At 42.4% G+C, this 27,431-nt stretch overlaps 1 protein-coding gene across 1 annotated transcript in view; it reads right to left on the minus strand.

The window, feature by feature from the left end:
* The window catches only part of C3H10orf67 (chromosome 3 C10orf67 homolog), a 109,832-nt gene that overhangs the window by 37,286 nt on the left and 45,115 nt on the right, over nt 1–27,431 (minus strand). The window contains 3 exon segments of the mRNA XM_057499353.1: nt 5,728–5,786; nt 6,902–7,049; nt 19,437–19,592. Coding sequence (XP_057355336.1) covers nt 5,728–5,786; nt 6,902–7,049; nt 19,437–19,592 — 363 coding nt within the window.

Raw genomic sequence — 27,431 nt, forward strand, 5'->3', positions numbered from 1 at the left:
AGCACTTTTTCAGTAAATACTTTTGAGGGCTGATAACTAAGACTATAAGGATAAAAAAGACATAGTTCCTGACCTGAAGGGAGCAGATAGTCCCAGGTATGTGGAAGCATAGAGGGAGGCCCTAATTACCTTAAAGGATGAAAGAGGCTGTCAAAGTAGTCCTCCCAACACATGGAGCATTGAAACTGAGGATGTGGACAGAGTTGAAATTATGGATGTGGTATTGAGGGAAAACCTGAAGCAGGAGGGAGAGTTAGGAAGTCATGGGTAAACAGGTGAACCATGATGGGAGTGACTGAGGGCAGACAGACAGACAGCAAAGATGACCACGGTTGACACAGTTTCCTTGAAGAGCATTCAAGGGGAAGATGGAGGAGGAGAACCCACTGACACATATTGCTTAGGACACTAATCAGAAGGAAGTGCCAGTGCAGGAGGCACCTGTGACGTGGCCCATAGTCCTCTGACCTACAGCAGAAAATTCAGCAAGGAAAATATTGGAAAATACTGAAGTCAATATGGGGATCTCACTGGGACTTTATTAACAGGGAAAACTTGCAGTGGGGGGAGTGACAAGCAATACACATCTCTTTGAAATGACATTTGAAGAATGATAAATGGCAATGGCTTGGGGGAATGATGGCTAGACTTTGTAGGCTAGAGAGAAAATTTGAAAGAGAAAGAGGCTGATGAAGAGAAGTCACAAGAAGCGGAGGAAGGAGAGGTGGTCTGGCTAATTGGTGGAAGGATGCAGAGGGTGAAGAAGAATGTCCTCTTCTGATGAAAAGTTTAGGTAAGGGTGGGTGACCTGAGTGACAGAATGAGGAAGAGAGTGCAGAGGGGAAAAAACAATCCACGTGTGCACCCTGTTCTCTGTGAATAAGGAACTGAGAAAAGTAGCGAAGGTTTCCCAAGACCTAGTGGGGAGTAAGAGAGTGCACTGCCAGGCAGGGGACAGGTGCGGCTTCTCTGGGTTACAAGACCACACTCCTGCCCTGTCATGAAAGGCTGCCTCCTAAAGCTCAGGGCAGTCCCCGCAGGGTGGAGAGCAGTGGGGACTGGCTGGCTGGGAGCCTCAGAAGGCGAGGCGGTGGGTGGCCAAAGGTGTGCACGCGGAGTAGCAGGTTTAGAGAAAGTAAAGGAAAGAGCAATGGAAAGAAAGGACGATTTTGTGTCTAGTCATCATTCCTTGGTCTGAAAAGAAGTGTTACCATGTTTCCAATGGGTGTCAATGACTAGCAACCCCCAGGCCATTAGTCCCCACCCTTCCTGCCTCCTGGGGTCGCTCTTCAATTATGTCTTCTCTATGTTGTATGTTTATCTTCTTTTTCTTCTTTCCATTGACATCGTTTAAAAATACTCCAGTTTCATCTTTAAAAAATTCCCCCCTCAACCCCATGTCCCTCCCACTACTCTGGGACCCTCCCTGACCATCCACAGCCAGACCTGTAGAGAGGTCTGTACTCACTGCCTCCACTTCTCCCTTCTGAACCACTTTCACTTTCCAGTAAAATGACTCTCATTAGTATTGCACCTGATGGGTCCATGCAATCAACCTCCAAATAACAGGGAGACGTGTGGATGCAAAAGTAAGAGCATTTATTGGGTAGCCAGCATGCTGGGATCTCACACTCGCAGGTGGAGACCCCAAAGTACAAGTTCATTCTTCTTTTATACATAGGAATGGGGTCGTGTGTAGAGTGGGCCGTGCGCAGAGCAGAACGGGCAGTGCGCAGACCTGGCCATGCACAGACCGGGCCCAGATATGACCTGACCCTCACCACAACCAACCTGCTCACCAACCACCTGGACCGGTTCCCTCCAGGTGGAGCGACACTCCCGACCGCCGGGTGGGCGAGTCGTCCACCTTCCACTGGCTGGGCGCATCTGGCCAGTCCTGGCAACTGTGTTGGCCAAATCCCTGCAACTCCTGCAACCTCCCCCAGATGTGACCCGTCTCTCACAAAATAAAGTCACCTACAAAATGGAGCAGCATTAGTCAGGACTCTTCGCACCAACCATTCTGTCGCCCAAGCTACTTGTCCAGTCTCCCCTTTTTGGCCGTTAGCACAAAGGCCTCTGGTTTAGCATTTGGCCCCAAATGATTCCTTCCTCCTGAGACTCTCACTGGGCTGCTGTGGGATCTACTCTCCTGCCCCTCCCTCTGCCCTCAGGCTGTGCTCATTTTCATTGGAATGCTATCAGTCTTAACTTCCCTCTCTCTGGTATCTCTCCTGCCTTCAGCTTTATCAGAGACACAGCCTTTGCTGCCTAACCATCTGCTGAATGCATTCTTCACACCTTCCCTAGTGTCACTGTCCTCTTGCTTCAGGATTCTCTGCTTTCCCTGGTTTATCCAAGTAACCTGGCTCCGGAATTTTCTTCATCTCACTCCTTCTCTTTCAGTGACCCAAATCCATTCCTGCCCCAGTGTTCAAGGCTCCACAAGGCACTCAGAAGGCAATTCAAAGCCCTTGGCATTGGGACGTGCCCTGCTTCTTGCCACCACTCTATCTCAGGTACCCATCACTACAGCAAACCACAGGCACTGTCCTTCCCTGTGCTTCTGACTCCTGCTTTCCATGTGCCTTTCCTTGCTACTCTAACCTCTCTTCCAGGAGTCAGTTCAGTGACCTTCCTCCAGACTTCCCTGATCCCTTACAGTCTGTGCTGGGTGCACCCCGTGTGCCCCATGGCAGTCTCTTCCGCTCAGCAGGCTGAGGCTGTTCTCACCCAGGCCTGAACCTCTGCCTTCTGGTCTGTCTTCTTCCCAGAAGGAAATTCATGTTATGGCCACAGCTGGAATACGGATGATTGGAATTTAAACATTAAAGCATATTGAATCCCATATTGACAGTGTGTAGTCCATGGCCAGAGGTCAGGCCATCCAAATTCAGTCTATTTTCAACTTGTTTTAAGTGCATCCAGGGCTTTAAAAAGGCACATGTGGCCTCTCCAGAGGCTTTTTTCATTCTTCCATGTCCTGCTTACCCCTTCCCCACACCTGGACTTTCCCCTCCTTCTGCCCCACCACCAGTTTTCACAACATAGACTTCCCAGATTTCTACCTCATAGCCTAGCCATACTGAACCAACAATTCCACAAACATACCTCATGCTTTATGCATCCACGCTCTGTACCCAACTGGTCCAGCCTCTTACCCACCTGGAAAAGTCTGCTTGAGTGAAGAGTATGAGACAGGTGTGGAACTATTCAAGAAGTCTTTCTTAGAACCTTCTAGGTAAAGCCAGGCATCTCTCTCTATGTGCACATACTTCGATTACAGTCAAATCAAAGCACATACACAGAGTGTGTACCTTACACACTGCCCAGGAGTTTTTGTACTTTCGTCTCGATTTGATCTTCTTCACAGCTGGGCCAACTCTGCATGTGTGTGTGTGTGTGTGTGTGTGTGTGTGTGTGTAATTTTTGTATCTCAGCAGTAGTGCAGTGTCTGGTACTAAAAGGCATCTAATAAACATTACTGAATTAATTGACTTAGTGAAGGATATTGGAAACAAACAGTGAATATCTGCTGTCATTTGTTCAACTTCTCCTGATCTGCTGTCTAGTTGACAAAGCACTTTGACATGCACTATATCATTCTGTTCTCACAGTAAGCCCCTGAGACACAGGAAGGAGGAGGATGAGGAGCTGTCCCATGGGGCTATAATGGCAGAAATGCAACAGGAGCCCAGGCCTCTAGATTCTTTCTGCTGCATACCAAATTGTGGCTATATTCAGTGTCTGTGTGGAGGTCCAGTGCCTATAAAGAAAAAAAGAAAAGAGATTAAAAAATAAATCAGACTATGGGTCTTCCATATTTGTCTAGAGTAGAGCTGCAAAATAAATCATAGATCTCATTTTGAATTTTACAGTAGCCTTGTTAAAAAAGGTAAAAGAAACAAGTAAAATTGATTTTAATAATGTATTTCATTTATCCAAATATATATACAAAATATTATCATTTCAATGTGTAACAGTCAGTATTAAAAGTCATTAATGGGTTATTTCATATTTCTTACACTAAGTCTTTGAAATCCAGTGTGTATTTTTCACTTATAACATATCTTAATTTGGGGGCTAAAATTTCATTGGAAATACTAGATCTGTATTTAGATTTCTTAAAATGTACAGATGAAAAGTAGATTCACATACCCAAGTTATTCAAAATAGACATCAAGGTCTTCTAATAGCAGAAACAAGTTATCAGTTTTTAAATTACAAAAATTAAAATAAAGTATAATTAAAATTCATTTCCTCAGCTGCACTGGACACAATTCAAGTGTTTGGTAGCCACATGTGGCTGTGGCTACCATCAGGCAGAGTAGCACTGAATTGAAATATTTAAACCCACATGGTGTAGAATTAGTCTCTCAGGGGGCATGTTTCTTTCTAACTGGTGGCTTAATGGTGAGATCTTTTGCTTTAATCTTTTGTACTCACAGACAATAGTAAGCTTACAAAACTCATCTCTATCAGTCAGAGTACAGACTGAACAACTTTAGAAGCATTAAAATAATCTGGGATGGTTACCTTGTAGGTTATTAATTAGAACTAGAAAGCAGGAATTTCATTTTCAACCTTCAAGCTTGTTGCCAAGAAGGTTAAACTTGGCTGTTCAAGACACTGTTGTCTTTCTGTGAGAGCGGAATTTGTACTGTCCCCATAGGGTGAGGCCCAAGGAAACGCATCCCTCCGTGAAAACCTGTGATGGATTCAGTTATCGTAGGAAACATTTCCACAGAAAACACTCTGACCCAGCAGGGTCACTATGCCTTTAAAAAATAGTCTTGAAAGTAATTTTATTTAAAACCTAAGAATACCCGGGTCTGCACAATTAGGCTCAAATCTGAACCTCACTCAACTCAGACCATGTGGCAGTTGAGCGCTGGAAGTGTTGCTGGTGTGCCTTGAGGAATGAAGGTTTACTGTTATCTAATTTTTATTCATTTCCATTTAAAAATTGAGACTCGATTCAGTTAGTGGAAAGCATTTATATCTGTTTGGGATAATTCGAGGATATCAATCCACTCTGTCATCTGTAAATTTTATGAACTCTAAACACATCCTCATTCTGTGAGTCACTCAGAGTATTTTGAAGTGTGCCAGACACTGTACTGAGCCCTGGAAATATCCCAGAGACTGAGGTCGCAGTCTGGGCCCTGCTGGAGCTCACGGTATGCGGGGAGGCTCGCCATCATGAAAGCGTTTTGAGGCCCACAGCTGCAGCAGTACACAGAGCTAAGAAACCACAGGGCAGAGCGCCTGACAGTGTGGAGGGCAGGAACCATAGCTCCTCCTGCGTCAGATACTTGGTAATCTTAATCTTTGTGATACTAAAAGAATTCTCTATTCCAAATACTGATTTCCTGGATAACATGAGCCCAGGCCATTCACAAATGAACAGGAACCAACATCTGCTCTGAAAATAAGATTGTTTATTCATAATAGCATAATTTTTCCACAAGCACATCTTTGGACGCCATCTTTTCAACTCCTTACAATCAACAGCATAGACACAGTTATCCCAGACAAAGAAGTATTTCTACACTAATTCATTTTCAAGATGGAATCTTTATTCATTACCAGAGACCCTATCCAAATATAGATTAAATATAGAAATCGACTTTACATCATAAGACAAGTGGGAGGCAGTGTTGTTTCACCAATTGTGCTGAAGTTTTGATTTAAAAGTCATTCATTGATGTAAAAAAGTTACAGTACCTTTTGAATAGTTTTATGATCCTTTTTTGCCATCTCTTTCAGACTTATAATTTCATTTTCTGTAAACAAAAGGAGAGAGAGGCCAACCATGAAATTACAAGCTTATGCCCCTGTATTCAAATTGCCTGCTTCAGGGCAGGCTGTACACTGCTGGCAGGCATGGTGGACTCCAGTCCTGGCAGGACTGTGACCTTCACAACTGCCCTTGACATTCACAGCCTTCTTCCTGCTGTTCAGACGCCTGGTCAGATAGGGATTAAGAACTAAGTTCAAGATCCAAGTGTGGCTGAGGGCTGAAGGCTTTTCATCAATACTAGCAGTGACATTTTCACTGTTAGTCACAGCCAATACAAAGTGCTTTAGCAGGTGGCACTGGATGACTTAGTAAGAACTACCAAAACCTGGAAAGCATTGTCATAGCACATCACAGGAGTAACAGAACTGCACTGGCAGGGCTTGATTTTATCTTCAAGGGATGGTGTAATATATCTGATTTGATCAATGTTTGGCTAAAAATTTTTTATTGCTTACTCATTGTTTTTCATACAGCAGATGAAGGTCAACATATAGTTAACACAAATACAAAGATAACAGTAAGCAAAAAATAGTGTAAGGCACTTTAACTTTGGTGACTTAAATGCAACTTGTACCAAGCTATAAAAGGGGTATAAAGTAAAAGAGCAAAAATGTGTACTTTAAATTTGTATAAAATTGAAGATAGTTAAGTTGTAAGTCATAGTATATTTTTCTGAAGGGCTAACTGTTTCTCCACAAAGCATACCCCAATATGTGTGCTTAAGTATTTAAATGTTGTTAAATGTTGATAAATTTTAGATAATCAATTACACGTATGAAACAGAATCAGTAAAATTTTACGTTTATAATATTTCTAAGTGAGATAGAGCACTGATTAGCACATTTTCCAAAGGCCAATCTTTGGTTTTAAAAGAAACACTTGAGTTAAAGTGACTTGGCCCAGGAGTATAACTCAAGTATATTTTCTATTCCATAGAAGGAATGTCATCTTCAATGAAAATAAAAGACGGCTATTGAATTTATCTTTTAAGTTAAATAACTAAACAAACGAATGTTTGGAAAAGACAAATGTAGCTCCGAATTTTATGAAGGGCCCAATGTACAGAGTTTTTCTCAAAAAAAGACTGTAAAATGTTACCTAAGACTGAATTTTCTTTTAGATTGAGTTGTATTTCTTCTTCGAGTTTTGAAATGACTTGAAGCAGTCTCTCATTTTCCATTTTGTACTCCAAATTTTCTCTTTCTGGGGTTGCTTTTAGAGGGCTGATCTCTTTGGCAAAAGAGTCCTGAAAGATGGGGAATTCCATATTTCTAAGCAGGGAGTTGAGGATTTAAATATGAAACACGAGACAATGCAGATACAGAAGAGCTATCATATAATTTTCTGAATTCTATTACACACTTATAATATGAATAGTAAAAAGGAAGGAGATTAAATGGAGCTTGCTGGAAGAAAGGCTGCAGTACATTCTGTACAAAGACCACAGCGCATGGGGACATTTTATTGACAAGAATAATGCATATCATACTGTGTTTGTGCCCTCACCATTCAGGTCAATTCATCATGGCGGCTGTGTCTGGGGAGGCGGTTGGGGCCCCTCTGCCCACACTTCCCTCTGTGTCTGAAGTGCTGTCCGCCAGCCTGTAACTAGGCAGGCTGGAGAGACCAGGACGGGCAGCACCAGGGGGTGGCAAAGTGCATGGCTAAGGAGGGGGGCTTGTTGCCTTTGTGGCATTTCCCAATGTCAGCGCTGCCAGTGTCATGAGGAGCACATCACATGTCAAAGTGGTGACGTTTTCAGGCTGGGAGCCGCATGGAGCCCATCAGGCACACGGATATCCACACAGTTGGTTTTCTGCTTGGTGGAGGAGCCACCCAGAGGCAATTCATATTCTGAACATTAACATGGCTTTGCATGCCTGTCACACTGGGGCTGTGCAGGCGTTTAATGCTATTGAAGACTTCGGTTTAAATCTCTATGCAAACAGTGATTACCTTGTAAGAAGGTTTCAGGATAACTTACAACAAAAGACTTTAAAGTTATAGTTTTAGTAAAGCAAACTCATTTACATTTTTATTATGTGTGTCTTTTGTTTAAATCTTGCCATGTCCATTATGGAAGAGGCTTTTTCTTGCACATAGAAGCTTATTGGAAAAGCTACTCTTCTTTTCTTTTTCTTCTAGTCTGTTTCGCAGCTATTGAAAGCATCTGAATATACTTGCTTATAGCTGTCTAGATTTTACTGCCACACACTTAAAAAAAAAATTAAGATGTAATGGATTGGGAAAGCTGGTGCAGAACTTTGTACTTCATGTTGGTAAATGTTAAATGATTATGCAATCTCAAAATATTAAGGAGTATGTTTAAAAGTCCTTCTACTATACTAAAAGAGAGAGAAGGTTCTATATGTCTTGCTTCAAAATTAATATGGACAACAGAAATGGTTTTGAACTTGAAGTAATCCTCAGCTGAATTACAACCTATTCTTTTTGTACTAAAACCATGACTGCAAATACACAAGAACAAGCTCTCCCTTTCAAAACACAATAATTCCTCCCACTATACCAGTTTCCTTTTGGTGTTGTATTTTTATTCAACTTCAGAGATTTTTCTGGAAGTAAATTATTTAAATGTTTTTCTCTGTGATCATAATGGTTCAAAAGAAAAATAAGCAGCTACAATGTTTGTAGTACATTAATGAACCCTTAAAAAACAAGTGACTTGATAATGAAATTAGTTATATCAGAGTTAATTTTTTAAATAATGTTAAATTTTGCACTAAATTCAATACAAATCTTCACTATTTTGATTCACCATTCCATTTAAATTATTTGAGCCCAATTCATTCTTAATTAATGAAAACTAACAAATCTAATAGTAGTAACAACAACACAGTCTTAACAAAAGAAGAATCCCAGTCATTAATATCTTGTCCCATACGGTTCAATTTGAGACCATCACAGAATAGACTAAAAGGGCTTTTTTAAAAGGGCAAACAATATTTGCCTTACTAGGCTTAAGCATTACATTGCCTAACAGTGGCAAAATATGAACATCCACAGTGGGTTATGTGAGCACCTGTTATCATGAACTAAACAAGAATGATTTGAATTAATCAGACGGAGTGGCAGCAGCTAATACCTAAATGTGTTTTCTAAAAATTTCCTGTAAAAGCAGGAAACAAGGAAAACATTCAACTGGAAGGTTTTCCTTCATACCCCTCAGCAGCCCCCGTTTTGGGGAGGTTAATCTTTAGCTCTGTCCCCACCATCTGTCAGCTGCAGGAACTGCAGCTAATTAACTATTCAGACTCCCACAGCAATGAGGACACTCATTAGCAAAATGAACAATGGGATAGTTCTGGGCTGCTACGGTCATCTGTTACACTCTGAGTGGCAGGTTTTGTGGTGGTGTTCTTTCTACCATCTGCCCACATCACTAGTTTTGGCTTACTTAAGCCATGAGATTTCTTTAAAATAAACTGCTCTCATAAACCAACACTAAAAAGGTTGGACATCCTTAAAAGGCGGTGAACTAGATGTAACTATTTAAAGCAACATTATAGTCAGGGAGAGATTGTGTGTGATCCATGATCATTATGGAGTTTTAAATTCATATAGGAACTTGCTAATTTAAAGTCATTCTATCAGGTGAAAACCAGGACTTCAGGTTGTGGCTTATGGGCTATTTCTCTGGTGAGCATTCACAAGATGTGCAGAATCACTGTTCTCAGCTTTCAGAATCCCAAATAGATCTCGAAAGAATCACTTCTGAAGAATGAGTATTCTAGAGCCTTTCTACTCAAAGTGTGGTCCACAAACCGGGAGCCCCAGCATTTCCTGGGAGCTTACCGGAAACGCAGAATCTCCAGCTGCAGCTCAGGCCCACTGTCAGAATCTGTATCTTAACAAGAGCTGCAGGTGACCTGTCTGCAAAATAAGGTCTGAAAAGTATGGCTTAGAGCACTGCATGTGTCCGTTCAGCAGTCTCCTTTCTACTGTTGGCATCTCAATTCTGCAGGCTCCGTATACAGTACTTGGACATCTCAATTTTCTCCCGGGAGTGGAGTAGGGTTCAGATGCATGCCCATGCTGCATGACAGTCATGGAGAAGAGCAGGTGTTTTCCCAATGAGTGACAACCAGGAAAGTAGCACACTGGGGCAGTGCAGCCCTGCAGAGCTGCTACTCTTGAATGGCAGCTGTTTCAGAGCCGTCAGCAACAAGAAGTTATGTTCACCTATGGAGGGTTGCATGGATGATGGCTGCACAGCTCATCCATATTGGGGTAAGAAAGAAAAATGAAAAGTCTTTCCCAAATGACAACTCCAATTGCAATTGAAACAATACGTAGTGAGCAGGTGCCAACATATACCTCCTTGAGCAATTCTCAAGAGGATTTATCAACAAAAAGCATGACAGCCCTACGACTAGAGTGGTATGCAGTTAAGTCGCAGTGGTTTCCTACAAAATGAAACCTGAAAAGACACTCAGCTTTTGAATGAAGTTGCTCTCAGGAAAATTCAACATTATGAATGTTTGGAACCAAGACAGATGGGGTTTCTGTAACTTGAAAAACTTCCTTTTCTGATTTTCACTTTGTTATAAATATAATTTAAACTAGTTGTTTATTAAACTTCCCCTTTCCTATCACATCCTTGGTAGATTTCTCTCAAAAACAGTCCTGGAGAGATATTATGACTACTTATTAACTATCAAGCTATTCATGTAATTTCACAACCAGTAAGAATAAACCACAGTGTTTCCCTATTGTTTATTTGATTTGTTTATTTCAATTTTTTTCAAGTTATTTCCAAGGCTACTTTGCAATTTTCGAATTGTTTCGCCAAATTCTGTTTTCCAAATCTGATTTCAGACAGTTGGTGTCTCGAGCTTTTTTACAACCACTAGAGGGAGCAGTTGTATAAGACGAAATTTCAAATAAACATGCTCCATTATCTAGAAATTAAGTGGCATGGAGTTTTAGGAAAGCTTGTTCACAGATTTAAAAAAGTAGTTTGCTTAAGTTTATTTTACATAACAAAGGATCTGCTTTTGCCATATTAATGTCCGCGTAACTGCTCTTCATTGCCCTGAGTCCTGGCAGGAGAGCAGGGATATAGGTTCTGTCAGGGTGCTAAGAAGCTGGGAGAAATGTACACGCCTAGGTATACAGGAATACCTCATTTCCTCAAATCTGAGGGTGTTTACAGAAATTCTGATGTGGTCCCCTTTGGGACAAGTTACAGTGGAATAAGTAGGGTGTTCGGGTGCCATCCTGAGCCAGAGTAGGGGGCAGCCTCCCATTTTCTGTAGACCTCACAAAACCACCACCCAGCCCCATCATTTCTGCAGGACATCCAGACAGTTTACAAGTTTCAAACACTTGGAGGCATAAACATTACAAAAAAGGTCTCGTGTTTTAGACTAAATAGCTGGATTACTAAACTGAGATGTTCTCAATAGCCCAGAGGTCTGTTCAGTGCATTTCATGGAACATAAACGATGGTTATAAGGACTTGAATATTTGCCCATAATGATAACTAGAATGCATATATTTGTCCTTCTTCAAAGAACTCAAAGCAATTCAGTCAATATAACCGGTGTCCTTCTCATAACTCTCTTGGCTAGGTGGGCATCACTTTCCATTTCACAAATGGAAATAAATGGATCAAAACTGCCTTGCCAATCTCTGCTGGATGTCTTTGGCCAAGGCAGGATTATAAGTTAAAAAGATCGGTTTTTTAGCCTTTTTTATTAAATTACTTTCTCCAAAAGATAAGAGTAGATGAGGACCCAGGAAAAGGTTAAACAAAAATAAATGCAAAACCTGGATGTACCGCCTCCTCCAAGGCAGTCAGAACATCTAAAAAAAATTCAATACTCAATTTTATTAGATCTATACTGATAACACTTAATACTACATTACTTAGAAGATATTTAGGGTTTTTTTTTAAAGAACATAAAGAATTCCAATAGATTACACAAAGCAAGTACTCCACCAGTTAGCTAGTAAACCAAGTACTTTTGAACTGGCACAAGTTCAATTCCTTATCTCTTCTAACCTTGGAGTTTTAAGCAAGAATATTAGTGTGGGATTTTGAAAAATGGTAGATTGCACATAAAGAGGCTGGCAACTCACGAGTTTCTTCTTAGTGTTAACGTTCTGATGTACAACTTCTCAGACTCTTCCTGTACATATATATGCATGTGTCAATACTTAAGTGTGTGTGTGTGTGTGTATATATATGTGTGTGTGTATTAATATATTAGTATATTGTAATAATACAATCTATACTATATGTATACAGTTGACCCTTGAACAAAGTGGGGCTTAAGATTACCAACACTCCCCATCCTAACTTCCTACCTCATGCAGTCAAAAATCCAAGTATAACTTTTGACTCCCCAAAACTGACTTAACAGCCTGCTGTTATCTGGAGCCTTACCAATAACATAACAGTTGATTCACACTTATTTTGTATGTTATATATATTATATACAGTATTCTTTTTTTTTCATTATTCTTTTTTTAATTTTATTTTGGTATCATTAATCTACAATTACATGAAGGACATTATGTTTACTAGGCTCCCCCATTCACCAAGTCCCCCCCACATCCCCGTTCACAGTCACTGTCCATCAATATAGTAAGATGCTGTAAAATCACTACTTGTCTTCTCTGTGTTGCACAGCCCTCCCTGTGCCCCCCCCCACATTATACATGTTAATTGTAATGCCCCCTTTCTTTTTTTCCCTCCCTTCCCACCCGTCCTCCCCAGTCCCTTTCCTTTTGGTTACTATTAGTCCATTCTTGGGTTCTGTGCTTCTGCTGCTGTTTTGTTCCTTCAGTTTTCTTTTGTTCTTATACTCCACAGATGAGTGAGATCATTTGATACTTGTCTTTCTCCACCTGGCTTATTTCACTGAGCATAATACCCTCTAGCTCCATCCATGTTGTTGCGAATGGTAGGATTTGTTTTTTTCTTATGGCTGAGTAATATTCCATTGTGTATATGTACCACATCTTCTTTATCCATTCATCTACTGATGGACATTTAGGTTGCTTCCATATCTTGGCTATTGTAAATAGTGCAGCAATAAACATAGGGGTGCATCTGTCTTTTTCAAACTGGAGTGCTGCATTCTTGGGGTAAATTCCTAGAAGTGGAATTACTGGGTCATATGGTATTTCAATTTTGAGCATTTTGAGGAACCTCCATACTGCTTTCCACAATGGTTGAACTAATTTACATTCCCACCAGCAGTGTAGGAGGGTTCCCCTTTCTTCACAACCTCACCAACATTTGTTGTTGTTTGTCTTTTGGATGGTGGCGATCGTTACTGGTGTGAGGTGATATCTCATTGTGGTTTTAATTTGCATTTCTCTGATGACAAGTGATGTGGAGCATCTTTTCATGTGTCTGTTGGCCACTGAATTTCTTCTTCAGAGAACTGTCTATTCAGGTCCTCTGCCCATTTTTTAATTGGGTTATTTGCTTTTTGTTTGTTGAGGTGTGTGAGCTCTTTATATATTTTGGATGTCAACCCTTTATCGGATCTGTCATTCACAAATATATTCTCCCATATTGTAGGATACCTTTTTGTTCTATTGATGGTGTCCTTTGCTGTACAGAAGATTTTCAGCTTGATATAGTCCCATTTGTTCATTTTTGCATTTGTTTCCCTTGCCCGGGGGAGATATGTTCAAGAAGAGGTCACTCATGTTTATGTCTAAGAGATTTTTGCCTATGTTTTTTTCTAAGAGTTTTATGGTTTCATGACTTACATTCAACTCTTTGATCCATTTCAAATTTACTTTTGTGTATGGGGTTAGACAGTGATCCAGTTTCATTCTCTTACATGTCGCTGTTCAGTTTTGCCAGCACCATCTGTTGAAGAGACTGTCATTTCCCCATTGTATGTCCATGGCCCCTTTATCGAATATTAGTTGACCATATATGTTTGGGTTAATGTTTGGAGTCTCTATTCTGTTCCATTGGTCTGTGGCTCTGTTCTTGTGCCAGTACCAAATTGTCTTGATTACTATGGCTTTGTAGTAGAGCTGGAAGTTGGGGAGTGAGATCCCCCCCACTTTATTCTTCCTTCTCAGGATTGCTTTAGCTATTCAGGGTCTTTGGTGTTTCCATATGAATTTTTGAACTATTTGTTCCAGTGCATTGAAAAAAGCTGTTGGGAATTTGATAGGGATTGCATCGAATCTGTATATTGCTTTGGGCAGGATGGCCATTTTGACGATATTAATTCTTCCTAGCCAAGAGCATGGGGTGAGTTTCCATTTTTTAGTGACCTCTTTAATTTCTCTTAAGGGTGTCTTATAGTTTTCAGGGTATAGGTATTTCACTTCCTTGGTTAGGTTTATTCCTAGGTATTTTATTGTTTTTGATGCTATTGTGAATGGAATTGTCTTCCTGATTTCTCTTTCTATTAGTTTATTGTTAGTGTATAGGAAAGCCACAGATTTCTGTGTGTTAATTTTGTATCCTGCAAATTTGCTGAATTCCAATATTAGCTCTAGTAGTTTTGGAGTGGAGTCTTTAGGGTTTTTTATGTACAATATCATGTCATCTGCAAATAGTGACAGTTTAACTTCTTCTTTACCAATCTGGATTCCTTGTATTTCTTTGTTTTGTCTAATTGCCGTGGCTAGCACCTCCTGTAGAATAACAGTGGGGATAGTGGGCATTCCTGTCTTGTTCCCGATTGCAGAGGAAAAGCTTTCAGCTTCTCGCTGTTCAGTATGATGTTGGCTGTGGGTTTATCATAGATGGCCTTTATTATGTTGAGGTACTTGCCCTCTATACCCATTTTGTTGAGAGTTTTTAACATGAATGGATGTTGAATTTTATCGAATGTTTTTTCAGCATCTATGGAGATGATTATGTGGTTTTTGTCTTTCTTTTTGTTGATGTGGTGGATGATGTTGATGGATGTTCTAATGTTGTACCATCCTTGCACACCTGGGATAAATCCCACTTGGTCATGGTGTATGATCCTCTTGATGTATTTTTGAATTCGGTTTGCCAATATTTTGTTGAGTATTTTTGCATCTACGTTCATCAGGGATATTGGTCTGTAATTTTCTTTTTTGGTGGGGTCTTTGCCTGGTTTTGGTATTAGGGTGATGTTGGCTTCACAGAATGAGTTTAGGAGTATTCCCTCCTCTTCTATTTTTTGGAAAACTTTAAGGAGAATGGGTGTTATGTCTTCTCTGTATGTCTGATAAAATTCTGAGGTAAATCCATCTGGCCCGGGCGTTTTGTTCTTGGGTAGTTTTTTAATTACCGATACGGTTTCTTTGCTGGTAATTGGTCTGTTTAGATTTTCTGTTTCTTTCTGGGTCAGTCTTGGAACGTTGTATTTTTCTAGGAAGTTGTCTATTTCTCCTAGGTTTCCCAGCTTGTTAGCATATAGGTTTTCATAGTACTCTCTAATAATTCTTTGTATTTCTGTGGGGTTCGTCGTGATTTTTCCTTTCTCATTTCTGATTCTGTTGACTTGTGTTGACTCTCTTTTCCTCTTAATAAGTCTGGCTAGAGGCTTATCTATTTTGTTTATTTTCTTGAAGAACCAGCTCTTGGTTTCATTGATTTTTGCTATTGTTTTATTCTTCTCAATTTTATTTATTTCTTCTCTGATCTTTATTATGTCCCTCCTTCTGCTGACCTTAGGCCTCATTTGTTCTTATTTTTCTAATTTCAATAATTGTGACATTAGACCATTCATCTGGGATTGTTCTTCCTTCTTTAAATATGCCTGGATTGCTATATACTTTCCTCTTAAGACTGCTTTTGCTGTATCCCACAGTAGTTGGGGCTTAGTGTTGTTGTTGTCGTTTGTTTCCATATATTGCTGGATCTCCATTTTGATTTGGTCATTGATCCATTGATTATTTAGGAGCGTGTTGTTAAGCCTCCATGTGTTTGTGAGCCTTTTTGCTTTCTTTGTACAATTAATTTCTAGTTTTATACCTTTGTGGTCTGAAAAGTTGGTTGGTAGGATTTCAATCTTTTTTAATTTACTGAGGCTCTTTTTGTGGCCCAGTATGTGGTCTATTCTGGAGAATGTTCCATGTGTACTTGAGAAGAATGTATATCCTGTTGCTTTTGGGTGTAGAGTTCTGTAGATGTCTGTTAGGTCCATCTGTTCTAGTTTGTTGTTCAGTGCCTCTGTGTCCTTACTTATTTTCTGTCTGGTGGATCTGTCCTTTGGAGTGAGTGGTGTGTTGAAGTCCCCCAAAATGAATGCATTGCATTCTATTTCCTCCTTTAATTCTGTTAGTATTTGTTTCAGATATGTTGGTGCTCCTGTATTGGTTGCATATATATTTATAATGGTTTTATCTTGTTGGATGACCCCTTTTTCATTATATAATGTCTTTCTTTATCTCTTGTGACTTTCTTTGTTTTGAAGTCTATTTTGTCTGATACTAGTACTGCAACACCTGCTTTTTTCTCCTTGTTGTTGCATGAAATATCTTTTTCCATCCCTTGACTTTAAGTCTGTGCATGTCTTTGGGTTTGAGGTGAGTCTCTTGTAAGCAGCATATAGATGGGTCTTGCTTTTTTATCCATTCTATTACTCTGTGTCTTTTGATTGGTACATTCAGTCCATTTACATTTAGGGTGATTATTGAAAGGTATGTACTTATTGCCATTGCAGGCTTTAAGTTTGTGGTTACCAAAGGTTCAGGGTTATCTTCTTTACTATCTTACTGTCTAACTTAACTCGCTTATTAAGCTATTATAAACACGGTCTGATGATTCTTTATTTCTCTCCCTTCTTATTCCTTCTCCTCCTTCTTCATATGTTGGGTGTTTTGTTCTGTGCTCTTTTTAGGAGTGGTCCCATCTAGAGTAGTCCCTGTAAGATGCCCTGTAGAGGTGGTTTGTGGGAGGCAAATTCCCTAAATTTTTGCTTGTCTGGGAATTGTTTAATCCCTCCTTCATATTTAAATGATAATCGTGCTGGATACAGTATTCTTGGTTCGAAGCCCTTCTGTTTCATTGCATTAAGTATATCATGCCATTCTCTTCTGGCCTGTAGGGTTTCTGTTGAGAACTCTGATGATAGCCTGATGGGTTTTCCTTTGTAGGTGACCTTTTTTTTCTCTCTGGCTGCCTTTAATACTTTGTCCTTGTCTTTGATCTTTGCCATTTTAATTGTTATGTGTCTTGGTGTTGCCCTCCTTGGATCCCTTGTCATGGGAGTTCTGTGTACCTCTGTGGTCTGAGAGGCCATTTCCTCCCTTAGTTTGGGAAGTTTTCAGCAATTATTTCTTCAAAGACACTTTCTATCCCTTTTTCTCTCTCTTCTTCTTCTGGTACCCCTTTAATGTGGATATTGTTCCATTTGATTGGTCACACAGTTCTCTTAAGATTCTTTCATTCCTGGAGATCCTTTTATCTCTCTCTGCATCAGCTTCTCTGCATTCCTGTTCTCTGTTTTCTAGTCCATTAATGGTCTCTTGCATCTCGTCCATTCTGTTTTGAAGTCCTTCCAGAGCTTGTTTTATTTCTGTACTCTCCCTCCTTAGTTCTTGCATATTTCTCTGCAAGTCCATCAGCATGGTTATGACTTTTGTTTTGAATTCTTTTTCAGGAAGACTGGTTAAATCTATCTCCCCAGGTTCCTTCTCAGGGGAAGATGTAGAAGATGTTGAAGCTGTCTGGGTTAGTCTTGTCTGGATCAAATTTTTTTGCCTTTTCATGTTGATAGGTGCAGTGGAGTGCTATTGACGCGTCTATCAGCTGGGAGAGACAAGCCTCTTTCCACTTGGCCCCTGGCCTTTCTTTACTGGGACAACTGTGACCCCCCTAGTGGCTTATGTTGGGCAATTGCGTGTAGACTGGGTCTTTGTATCTTGCCAGGTCGGTATGGAGGAAGCTCCCTTGCTGAGGGCGTGGCCAGCCTCAGGCTGCTGCTCTGCTATGACGGGGCCCTGGAGGGGTAATGGACGGGGGGCTGTTTGGCTGTTTACCTCTGTGAGGGGTCTCAGAGCTGTTGCCCAAGGGGTTAGTGTGCCTGGAGTTCCCTGGAATTTCCAGCTGCTGAACTGTGACCTAGGATGCTTCCGTCCAGCTGTGGGGTCCCTGTCCCTTTAAGACTTTCAAAAAGCACTTGCTTTTCTTTGTCACAGGGGCGCCGGCTTCAGGAACCACTCACAGTTCCTACTGTCCTGCTTCCCTAGTTTCCAGCACCCCACGCATGCACTGTGTCTGCACTCTGGTGCGGATGGCTGGGGCTGGGTGTTTAGCAGTCCTGGGCTCCCTCTCCCTCCCCACTCTGACTCCTCTCCTCCTGCCAGGAGCTGGGGTGAGGGGCCTCGGGTCCCGCCAGGCTGCGGCTTGTATCTTACCCCTTTCACCAGGCACTGGGTTCTCACAGGTGTGGATGTAGTCTGGCTGTTGTCCTGTGTCTTCTGGTCTCTCTTTTAGGATTAGTTGTATTTGTTATATTTTCAAAAATATATATGTTTTTGGGAGGAGATTCCCACTGTCCTACTCACGCTGCCATCTTGGCTCCGCCTCCTAGATACAGTATTCTTACAATAAAATAAGCTAGAAAGAAAATGCTTTTCCAAATTGTCACAAACCTTCAAAACATTTCCCAGTGTATTTATTGGAAAAAAACCCCACATGTAAAAAAAACCCTCACACTTCAAAACTGTGTTGTTAAAGAGCCAACTGTATAGATATAAACTACAACTTTTAATTCTTACCATAGAGCATAAGGTTCCACTTCCTTCTGTGGGCTTTGAATTCAGTGGGACCTTGGTTTACTAGCCACCTTTACCACTTCTAGCTGTGTGCCTGGGGGAAGGTACTTAACCACCCGGTCTCCGCTTCCTTGTCTGTACACCAAGCTGGGAGAGGAGCAGAGGTGCCACTCATGAGGCACCTGGTGCTGCCCGATGACATTCAGTAGATTGTTAGTCCTCTGGCCTCCGTTAGCCTCTCCTACTCACGCAGCAATCAGCTTCATGCTCTTAAAGCCTAATACTCAAAAGCCCTCTACGTCTCTGCACTGGTGTTGGACCAGCAGTTTGAAGCTAACTTGAAATGTAAATGAACTTGCCACACTTGCCAGAGCCTTCCCAATTCTCCTGGACAGGAGTGTAGACTCTCTTTTCGGCTCCCTCTCTCCCATTAGTCCTTTGTCTAAGCAGTAAACCAGTTCCTGGCTCCCTTAGCAAGCCAAAGGGTGGAGGAGGGGACAGCCCTCTGAGATTTTCTTTCCTGACATTTCTACTTACAGGTCAGACTTCCAAAACGGCCTCTGGGAAGCTTCTGACTTGGGAAGATTGCTTTGTGCCTTTCAAACTATCTGGACTGCAAAAAGTGGGGGAGAGTTTGAGAATTAAAACAAAAATATATTAATGTGCTCTTCTAGAGTGGGAATGTTCTTGCAGTGGGAGATGCATTATTTACATTATAAATAAAAATTGAGAACAATCAGATTGCTCCTATTTATAACCATTATGGGTTTTCCAGAGTATGCCATTGAGCAAGCTAGGGTTGGACTGGCTTATGCTGGGGACAGATGTCCAAGATACATCACATGTATTTCCTTTATTCCTAACCCAAGCTTTTAGATACTTACAACTTTATGTATACATATTAAAATTAATTATTCTTTGCTTTGAAACTTACAAGTTTTTGAGATCCAGATTCCTCACATTGGTCTAGTTCTTCCCATAATTCCTTAATAATTTCTCCTCTCTCCTTCAGTTTTCTTAGCAAAATATTTATTTTGACAGAAGCTGAGTCTTGTGGAGAAGTCTTCTCTTCTTCCACCTCAAAGAAATGCTATGGGAAACAACAGCATTAAAAATCAGTCACTAAGCTAGCACCACCAGAAACCATTTCATGTTCCAGCTAAGCCATTGTCTCATAAGTAATTTTATTTTCGTAACTTGTACATAATTTAAAAAAAAATTAAGGTGTCATTGATATACAATCTTATGAAGGTTTCACATGAGCAACATTGTGGTTTCAACATTCACCCATATTATCAAGTTCCTGCCTCCCCCACTCCATTGCAATCCCTGTCCATCAGCATAGAAGATGCTATAGTCATTACTTGTCTTCTCATACTATACTGCCTTACCTGTGACCTACCTATATTGTGAGTGCTAATTATAAGGCCTGTTGCTCCCCTTCTCCCTCCCTCCCCATCCACCCTCCCTAACCACTTTTCTTTGGTAACCGCTAGTCCCTTCTTGGAGTCTGTGAGTCTGCTGCTGTTTGTCCCTTCAGTTTTGCTTTGTTGTTATACTCCACAAATAAGGGAAATTATTTGGTACTTGTCTTTCTCCACCTGACTTATTTCACTGAGCATATTTCCCTGGCTTATTTCCCTCTAGCAACATCCATGTTGTTGCAAATGATAGGATTTGTTTTCTTTTTATGGCTGAATAATATTCTATTGTGTGTATGTACCACATCTTCGTTATCCGTTCATTTACTAATAAACACAGGTTGCTTCCATATCTTGGCTATTGTAAAAAATGCTGTGATAAACATAGGGTTGCATATGTCTTATTTCCCTGCGTAAGTCAGGGATCTTGTTTTCTTTGGGTAAATTCCTAGGAGTGGAATTCCTGGGTCAATGGTATATCGCGTTCGCTTCTTGTGGCGGTGACGACAGTGATACGTACACAGACCTGGTTCACTTCAGTTCTTTATTGTTGCTCAGAAGGTCGGGAGAAGGTGAGTGAGAAGAAGCAACAGCCGGAGGGAGGGAGTGAGAGGAAGAATGAGAGGAGAGAGAGAGAGACCTTCTCTTTCCTGCTTATGCCTTATATAAAGGAAGCTGGCCTATGGTGATCAAGATCATGCGTGACCTTTAAGCTGATTGGTAGCATGCCTTCTGCATGAGTTGAGCACGAGCGTGGAAGCATGGGGCAAGCCTATAGGAGCAACTTCCTTATGCTAATGCCACCAAACCAGGAAGGGTGGTGCCCAGGAAGCGGGCGCCATCTTAGGGCATTGGTCAGCTACAGTGGAAGGGCGGTGTTCAGCCATAGTGGGACTCAGCCTCGGCCATAGGCCGGCCCCTACATCTCCCCCTTTTTTGTTTTTTAACACAATGAGGCTCGGGGACCATGCCTGTCTTAGGTTGTCAGGGAGGTGCAGCATCCTTACCCGTCATAGGGCAACAGACAGCTAAGGTCTGCGCCCTGTCTTAGGTTGGTATGCGTACCTCCTGATCTTACCCGTCTTTGACTACTGGTCCAACATATTGAGCCACACCCTAGGGGAGATGTCTTCCTCTATAGCTGCCATGGAGCCATCTGCACTTCCCGATGTTGCCGTTGCATGGACTCTTCTCCCAAGTAGGAGAAGATCTACAAGGATCTTATACCCATATACTACAAGGATCATATACTACAAGGAGTAATATACCCATAATACCCATGCCTGACCAGGCTTTGGTGGCATTTAGCACGGCTTCAGCAAACTGAGCTACAGACAGTGCCTCTACCTTTTGGGAACTAACATTCAATATTTCTAGCCATAGCTGAGTGGTGAGCACGTCAAACTCACTGGACCAATTGGTGGATAACATCTTGCCTAATTCCCTGGACAGATTGGCAGCTTTAGAGAGGCTATGAAAAGGAATGCCAGTAACACATAGAGCTGTCAAAGGGCAGATATGGGAGAGAAAAAGGCGGGAAAGGTATGTGCAGTTTCAGTCACCGGGAGTGGTAGAGGCCAAGCCTTCACCAGACCCCATAGTTCTCTGGGTTCCGCTATCGCCTGCTGAAGGATCAGTAGCAGGATCAGCATCAGTGGGGTCGGCATCTCGCACTTCCGGTTCTGGTCTTGCCACTCTCCGTGTCAGGCGTTCAGGCACCCAGATGGGATTGTTTCGGTCCTGTGGGAAAACACAAACAGAGCCTTGGTTCCAGATTAACACTGGATCCGGGCCTTTCCATGATCCTTCCAATACATCCTTCCACATAACTGCTGGCATGTCTTTAGGCCTGGAACGGCGATTATGCCGCTCTGCTGCACTGTGGCCATCTTTGTCCAATGTCAAAAATTTTTAAATGAATAATATGATGTTAAGTTTGTCTCTGGGGGATCTGAAGTCTGCCCCTATTCCCCCTTTTTGTTTATAGAGAGCATTTTTAAGGGTCAGGTTGGTGCGCTCTGCCACGCCTTGCCCTTGAGGGTTGTAGGGAATACCTGTGGTATGGGTGATATCCATTACCCTTAAAAATCTAAGAAAGGATTGGGATGTATATGCTGGTCCATTATCAGTTTTTACATGCTTGGGCTTTCCCCAGGCCAAAAACGCCTGAAGGCAGTGAGTTATGACATCTCTAGTTTTTTCCCCTGTATGGCGAGAGGCGAAAATGATGCCTGAGCAGGTGTCAACAGACACATGAATATATCTCATCTTGCCAAACTCTGGAATATGAGTGACATCCATTTGCCAAATGTGATTGGGTAGTAGTCTCTTTGGATTGACTCCCTCTGAAACGGTGGGTAAGAGTGTAACACACCATTTACAACTTACTACTATGGCTCTAGCTTGGTCTCTAGTAATATTATATTTTAAGCGAAGGGTGTTTGAATTCACATGAAATTGTTTGTGAAATTGTGTGGCTTGTTCTACATGGTCAAATATCACTGAGATGTTAGACTCACGGGTCAGGGCATCGGCACGTCTGTTTCCCTCAGCAATGGATCCTGGGAGGGAAGTGTGGGCTCTTATATGTCCAATAAAGAAAGGTGTTGATCGATCCCAGATCAGTTGTTGTAGCTTTCTAAAAATACTGGCAATGGGGGAAGACTGGCTAATATAACTTACATTCTCTAAGATGGACACAGCATTCACTACATACTGACTATCTGCTAAAAGGTTAAAAGGTTCCTGTGAGAAAAGTGTAAAGGCTTGTGCTACAGCCAACAGCTCTGTTTGTTGGGCTGAAGTGGTTGGAAAACTGAACGTCCAAGATTGGTCACCAGTGACCACAGTCCCGATGCCATTCTTTGACCCATCAGTGAACACCACCTTAGCCTTGGGTATGGGATTATCTCTTGTGTTTTTAGGAAAGATGACGGGATTAGAGAGGCAGAACTGTAGCCAAGGATGTTTTGGGTAGTGGTTGTCAAAGGAAGCATTGGTGATGGTGTAAGCAACAGCCCATGCATCACAGCATGCAGTAAGACATTCAATCTGCTCAGCAGTATAAGGTGTTATTATTATGTTTGGGGGAATCCCAAATGTTTTTATAGCTGTCCTGATTCCCTTGATGATCAAATCAGCTATACTCTGAGGATACCATCTTAATGTTTTTCCTGGAAAGTGGGCCAGATATACCCAGAGAATTGGCCCTTCCTGCCAAAGTACCCCTGTTGGGCTATTATTACTGGGTATCACTATAAGGAATAGCAATTTGCCATAGTCTATTCTATCTACCTGGGCAAGCTGCAAGCGGGATTGGACTAGGCTCAAGGCTTCCTTGGCTTGCTTACTGAGAGAGCGTGGAGATGATAAATCAGAATCGCCCTTCAGTGTCTCATATAATGGACTGAGCTATTCATCTGTAAGCTTTAGGAATGGCCTAACCCAATTTATATCTCCAAGGAGTTTTTGAAAATCATTGAGGGTGCTTAGATGATCTGTTCTTATGATCACTTTTAATGGTCTAACAATAGTATCTTCCAATTTTATTCCTAAATACTGTTTGGTACAAGTTACCTGTACCTTTTCTGGTGCTAGTTCTAAGCCCCATTGTTTAAAATGTTCTTGCAAGAAGCAGAGGCCTTCTTCTACTACACTGTTCCTTTCATGACATAAGAGAATATCATCCATATAATGATAGATAATCACTTCAGGGAACCTTTTTCTAACTTCTGCCAGGGCCTTATGTACAAACAATTGGCACATAGTAGGGCTATTCGCCATGCCTTGTGGCAACACCTTCCATTCATACCGCTCATCTGGGTGACCATGATTGACGGCTGGTACCGTGAAGGCGAACCTTTTACAATCCTCAGGATGAAGAGGGATGGAAAAGAAGCAATCTTTGATATCTATTACAATGGTCTTCCAATCTTTTGGCAGGGCCATAGGCAATGGTAAACCTAATTGTACTGATCCCATGAGAATCATCTGTTTATTTACAGCTCCTAGATCATGCAGCAATCTCCATTTTTCTGATTTCTTTCTTATGACAAATATGGGTGTATTCCATGGGGAAGTAGAACTTTGAAGATGCCCTGCGGCAATTTGCTCTTGCACTAATGTGTGGGCTCCTTCCCTTTTCTCTTTAATAAGGGGCCACTGAGGAACCCACACGGGCTCCTCTGATTGCCATTGTATTTTTAGTTCTTGTCTGTCCTCAATGGCCCCGAGGAAAAACCCAGTCCTGGGCCTCCAATCCTACTGGGTACCACTCCTGAGAGCAGGATGGGTGTCTCTCTGCCAGTCAAGTTTTTTCCTATGCCTCCGGTCCCTGTATGGCCCTGCTTCCTCATAATGGACTTTGCCTGATTACTATAGAAGGTTTCTGTTTTTAGTTTAAGATTCATCTGGGTCAGTATGTCTCTTCCCCAGAGAGACACCGGTATGCTCAGCACATAAGGTTGAACTACTCCCTCATGCCCTTCCGGATCTTTCCAGGGGAGTGTGGCAGCACTACATAATGGGGCTTGAGCTATGCCCAGCCCTCTTAGAGTCTGAGCAGCTCGGTTTAGAGGCCAATCTTTAGGCCACTCAGCTTCCCTTATAATGCTGCGATCTGCCCCTGTGTCTAATAGTCCTAAGAAGTTCCTATCTCTAATCTTCAGGACAAGCATAGGCCTGTCTCCCAGCTCCATTGTGAAACAGGTCAGAGGGCCCCCAGATGATCCAAATCCTCATTGACCTCTTTTCATGTTTTTATGTCCATATTGTCTATGCTTACTAGGAAGCATAAGAATTTGAGCAATGCGGTCTCCAGAATTGATGGCTGTAATGCCTCTTGGGGAGGAGACCATAATCTTTACTACTCCCTCATAATCTGGGTCAGTAACTCCTGGGTGTACTATCAATCCTGCTTTGGTTGTGGAACTCCGGCCCAATAGGAGTCCCACTGTATCCTTAGGTAATGGACCTTTAAAATCTGACTCTACTAACTGGACCCCCATCTCGGGTGTCAATACGAGTCTGGTGGTGGCACGGATGTCCACTCCTGCGCTCCCTGTGGTGGCTCTCCTTGGTTCTTCAACTCCAAGCTGGATCCTTGATCTGTCAGATGAAAATGTGTCCTGGGAATTTGTTGGATCACCCCATACATTTGAGGGCCCTGAGGTGTGGGGCCCGGCCTCCCGTTTTTTGTCTGCTGCGGAGGTAGTGGGCGTCCGTCCACATCTACTACTGATCTGCACTCTCTTGCCCAATGGTTTCCTTTTCTACATCTGGGACATAATCTCCGTTGTGGTTTGATGTTGGTCACACTGGCTCCTCCTCTGCCTAATTTCGGGCAATCTCACTTTAAATGACCCATCTGCTTGCAATGGAAGCATGCCCCGGGAGGGGTACCCCTGCTACACGCCTGTTGCAGTCCTTGAGTTATGGCTGTGGCTATCACTTGTCCTTGCACTACACTATCATTGATGTCTCGGCAAACTTTGAGGTACACATTTAAATCTTTATTTTTCCAAGGCCTGATAGCTTCTTTACACCATTTATTTGCTTGCTCATAGGCTAACTGTTTTACTAGGGGCATGGCTGTGTCAGCATCTCCAAATATACGGCCTGCGGTTTGCATCAGTCTCGCCAAGAAATCTGCGTAAGGCTCATTTGATCCTTGGAGTACTCTGGATAGTTGACCCTGTAAATCACCAGAGCCCTGGAGTGTTTTCCAGGCCTTGACAGCTGCTGTAGCTATTTGCATATACACTGCAGGCGGGTAATTTATCTGATTATGCTGTCCTAAGTAAGGTCCTGTGCCCATCAGCATCTCTAGGTTCCACTGATTGTTCCCTGCGGCAGCGTTGCGCCATGCAGTGTCTTGTGAAAGCTCTGCCCACGCAGTTTTGAATAGCAGGTACTGACCTCCAGTAAGGCATGCTCTGGCTACATTAGCCCAATCATCTGGTGTTAGATTCTGAGTGGCTAATGACTCCACTATGGCCACAGTGAACGCTGCTTGCACTCCATAGGTGGTGGCAGCTTCCTTTAGGCTTTTTACAAGCTTAAAATCTAGGGCTTGATGGTATCTTTGCTGGGTGTTTGGATCTTCTATTACTGGGAAGGCTGCATTCCCCTCCATGGTTAGCCATTCCCTCCATCTATTCTTGCCCAATTGTTCTTGGCACCCCTGGCCACCACAATATGAGTAACTCTGGTAATGGGGTGGCTCTGCTCTATAGGTTGGAGAGCAAAATGGATGATTTGGGGCGGTTGGCACAATCTCTTCTACCTTACTGCTCTTATTGGGGAGAGGGGCCGAACTAGTCTCTCCTTCCTCTCTGCTTATTCTCAGTTGGCTCAGTGAGGGGTACAATGTGGGCCGATGTCCTCTCTGAGCAGCCCTAGCCTCTAACTCTTCTCCTGATAATTCTTGGTCCTCTTCCTCATCAGATGACCCCCCCTGTGTAGATCCTCTTTCAGATGCTCTCGCAGAGGCTCTTTCTTCTTTCACTTCCTCAAGAACCTCCTCTCCTTCCCTTATGGCCTCTTTACAACTAGGTTTATTCTCCTTTAGGCAGCTCCTAACCAGCCCCCATATGGGGAGCGTCCCAGCCGGGAGCGGCTTCCTGCAATCTGCGTTGCGCAGATCCTCGCCTAACTTTTCCCACACAGGGGTAGTGATTCTTCCTGCATCTAGGAACCACGGAGCATGCTTCTCTACCATGTGGAGGAAAGCCCTTGCGGTTTTTGTTTTTAATGATGTTCCGTTGGCCCTCAGGAGTGCTCTCAAAGGCTCTTCTGCTCTCAGTCTAGACCCTTCAGACCCCATGTTAATAGTGAAGAGATTAAGATATACTCCTGATGTCTATAGGTAGGGGGTACTCTTATCACTAATTTACATTCATCGCTATACCGCGAACTTTCCTTGCTTCGTCGCTATCCCACGAACTTTCACTGGCACCCTTACTTCATCTAACATACTTAGCAACAACAAACACAATAATAAGCACAAGGATGAACAAGACGAACAGACAGAATAGAAATCCCCACCTCCGCTGCTTACTTTCATTTTGCTTGTTGATCCACTCAACCTCCTCTTTCGAGTTGCCCTCCCAAACGATCCTTCCCAATGGAGTCCACTGGTACTGCTTCAGGGTAAGAAGCTCTATGGCATCCGCATCCGCCAGTTTCTCCTCTGGGTGGTTGGAGAAAAATTCCCGGGTTTCGGCTCCAGATATCGCGTTCGCTCCTTGTGGTGGTGATGACAGTGATACGTACACAGACCTGGTTCACTTCAGTTCTTTATTGTTGCTCGGAAGGTCGGGAGAAGGTGAGTGAGAAGAAGCAACAGCCGGAGGGGGCGAGTGAGAGGAAGAATGAGAAGAGAGAGAGAGACCTTCTCTTTCCTGCTTATGACTTATATAAAGGAAGTTGGCCTATGGTGATCAAGATCATGCGTGACCTTTAAGCTGATTGGTAGCATGCCTTCTGCATGAGTTGAGCACGAGCACGGA

This window comes from Manis pentadactyla, chromosome 3 (genome assembly GCF_030020395.1).
Source record: "Manis pentadactyla isolate mManPen7 chromosome 3, mManPen7.hap1, whole genome shotgun sequence".
NCBI classification, from domain to species: domain Eukaryota; kingdom Metazoa; phylum Chordata; class Mammalia; order Pholidota; family Manidae; genus Manis; species Manis pentadactyla.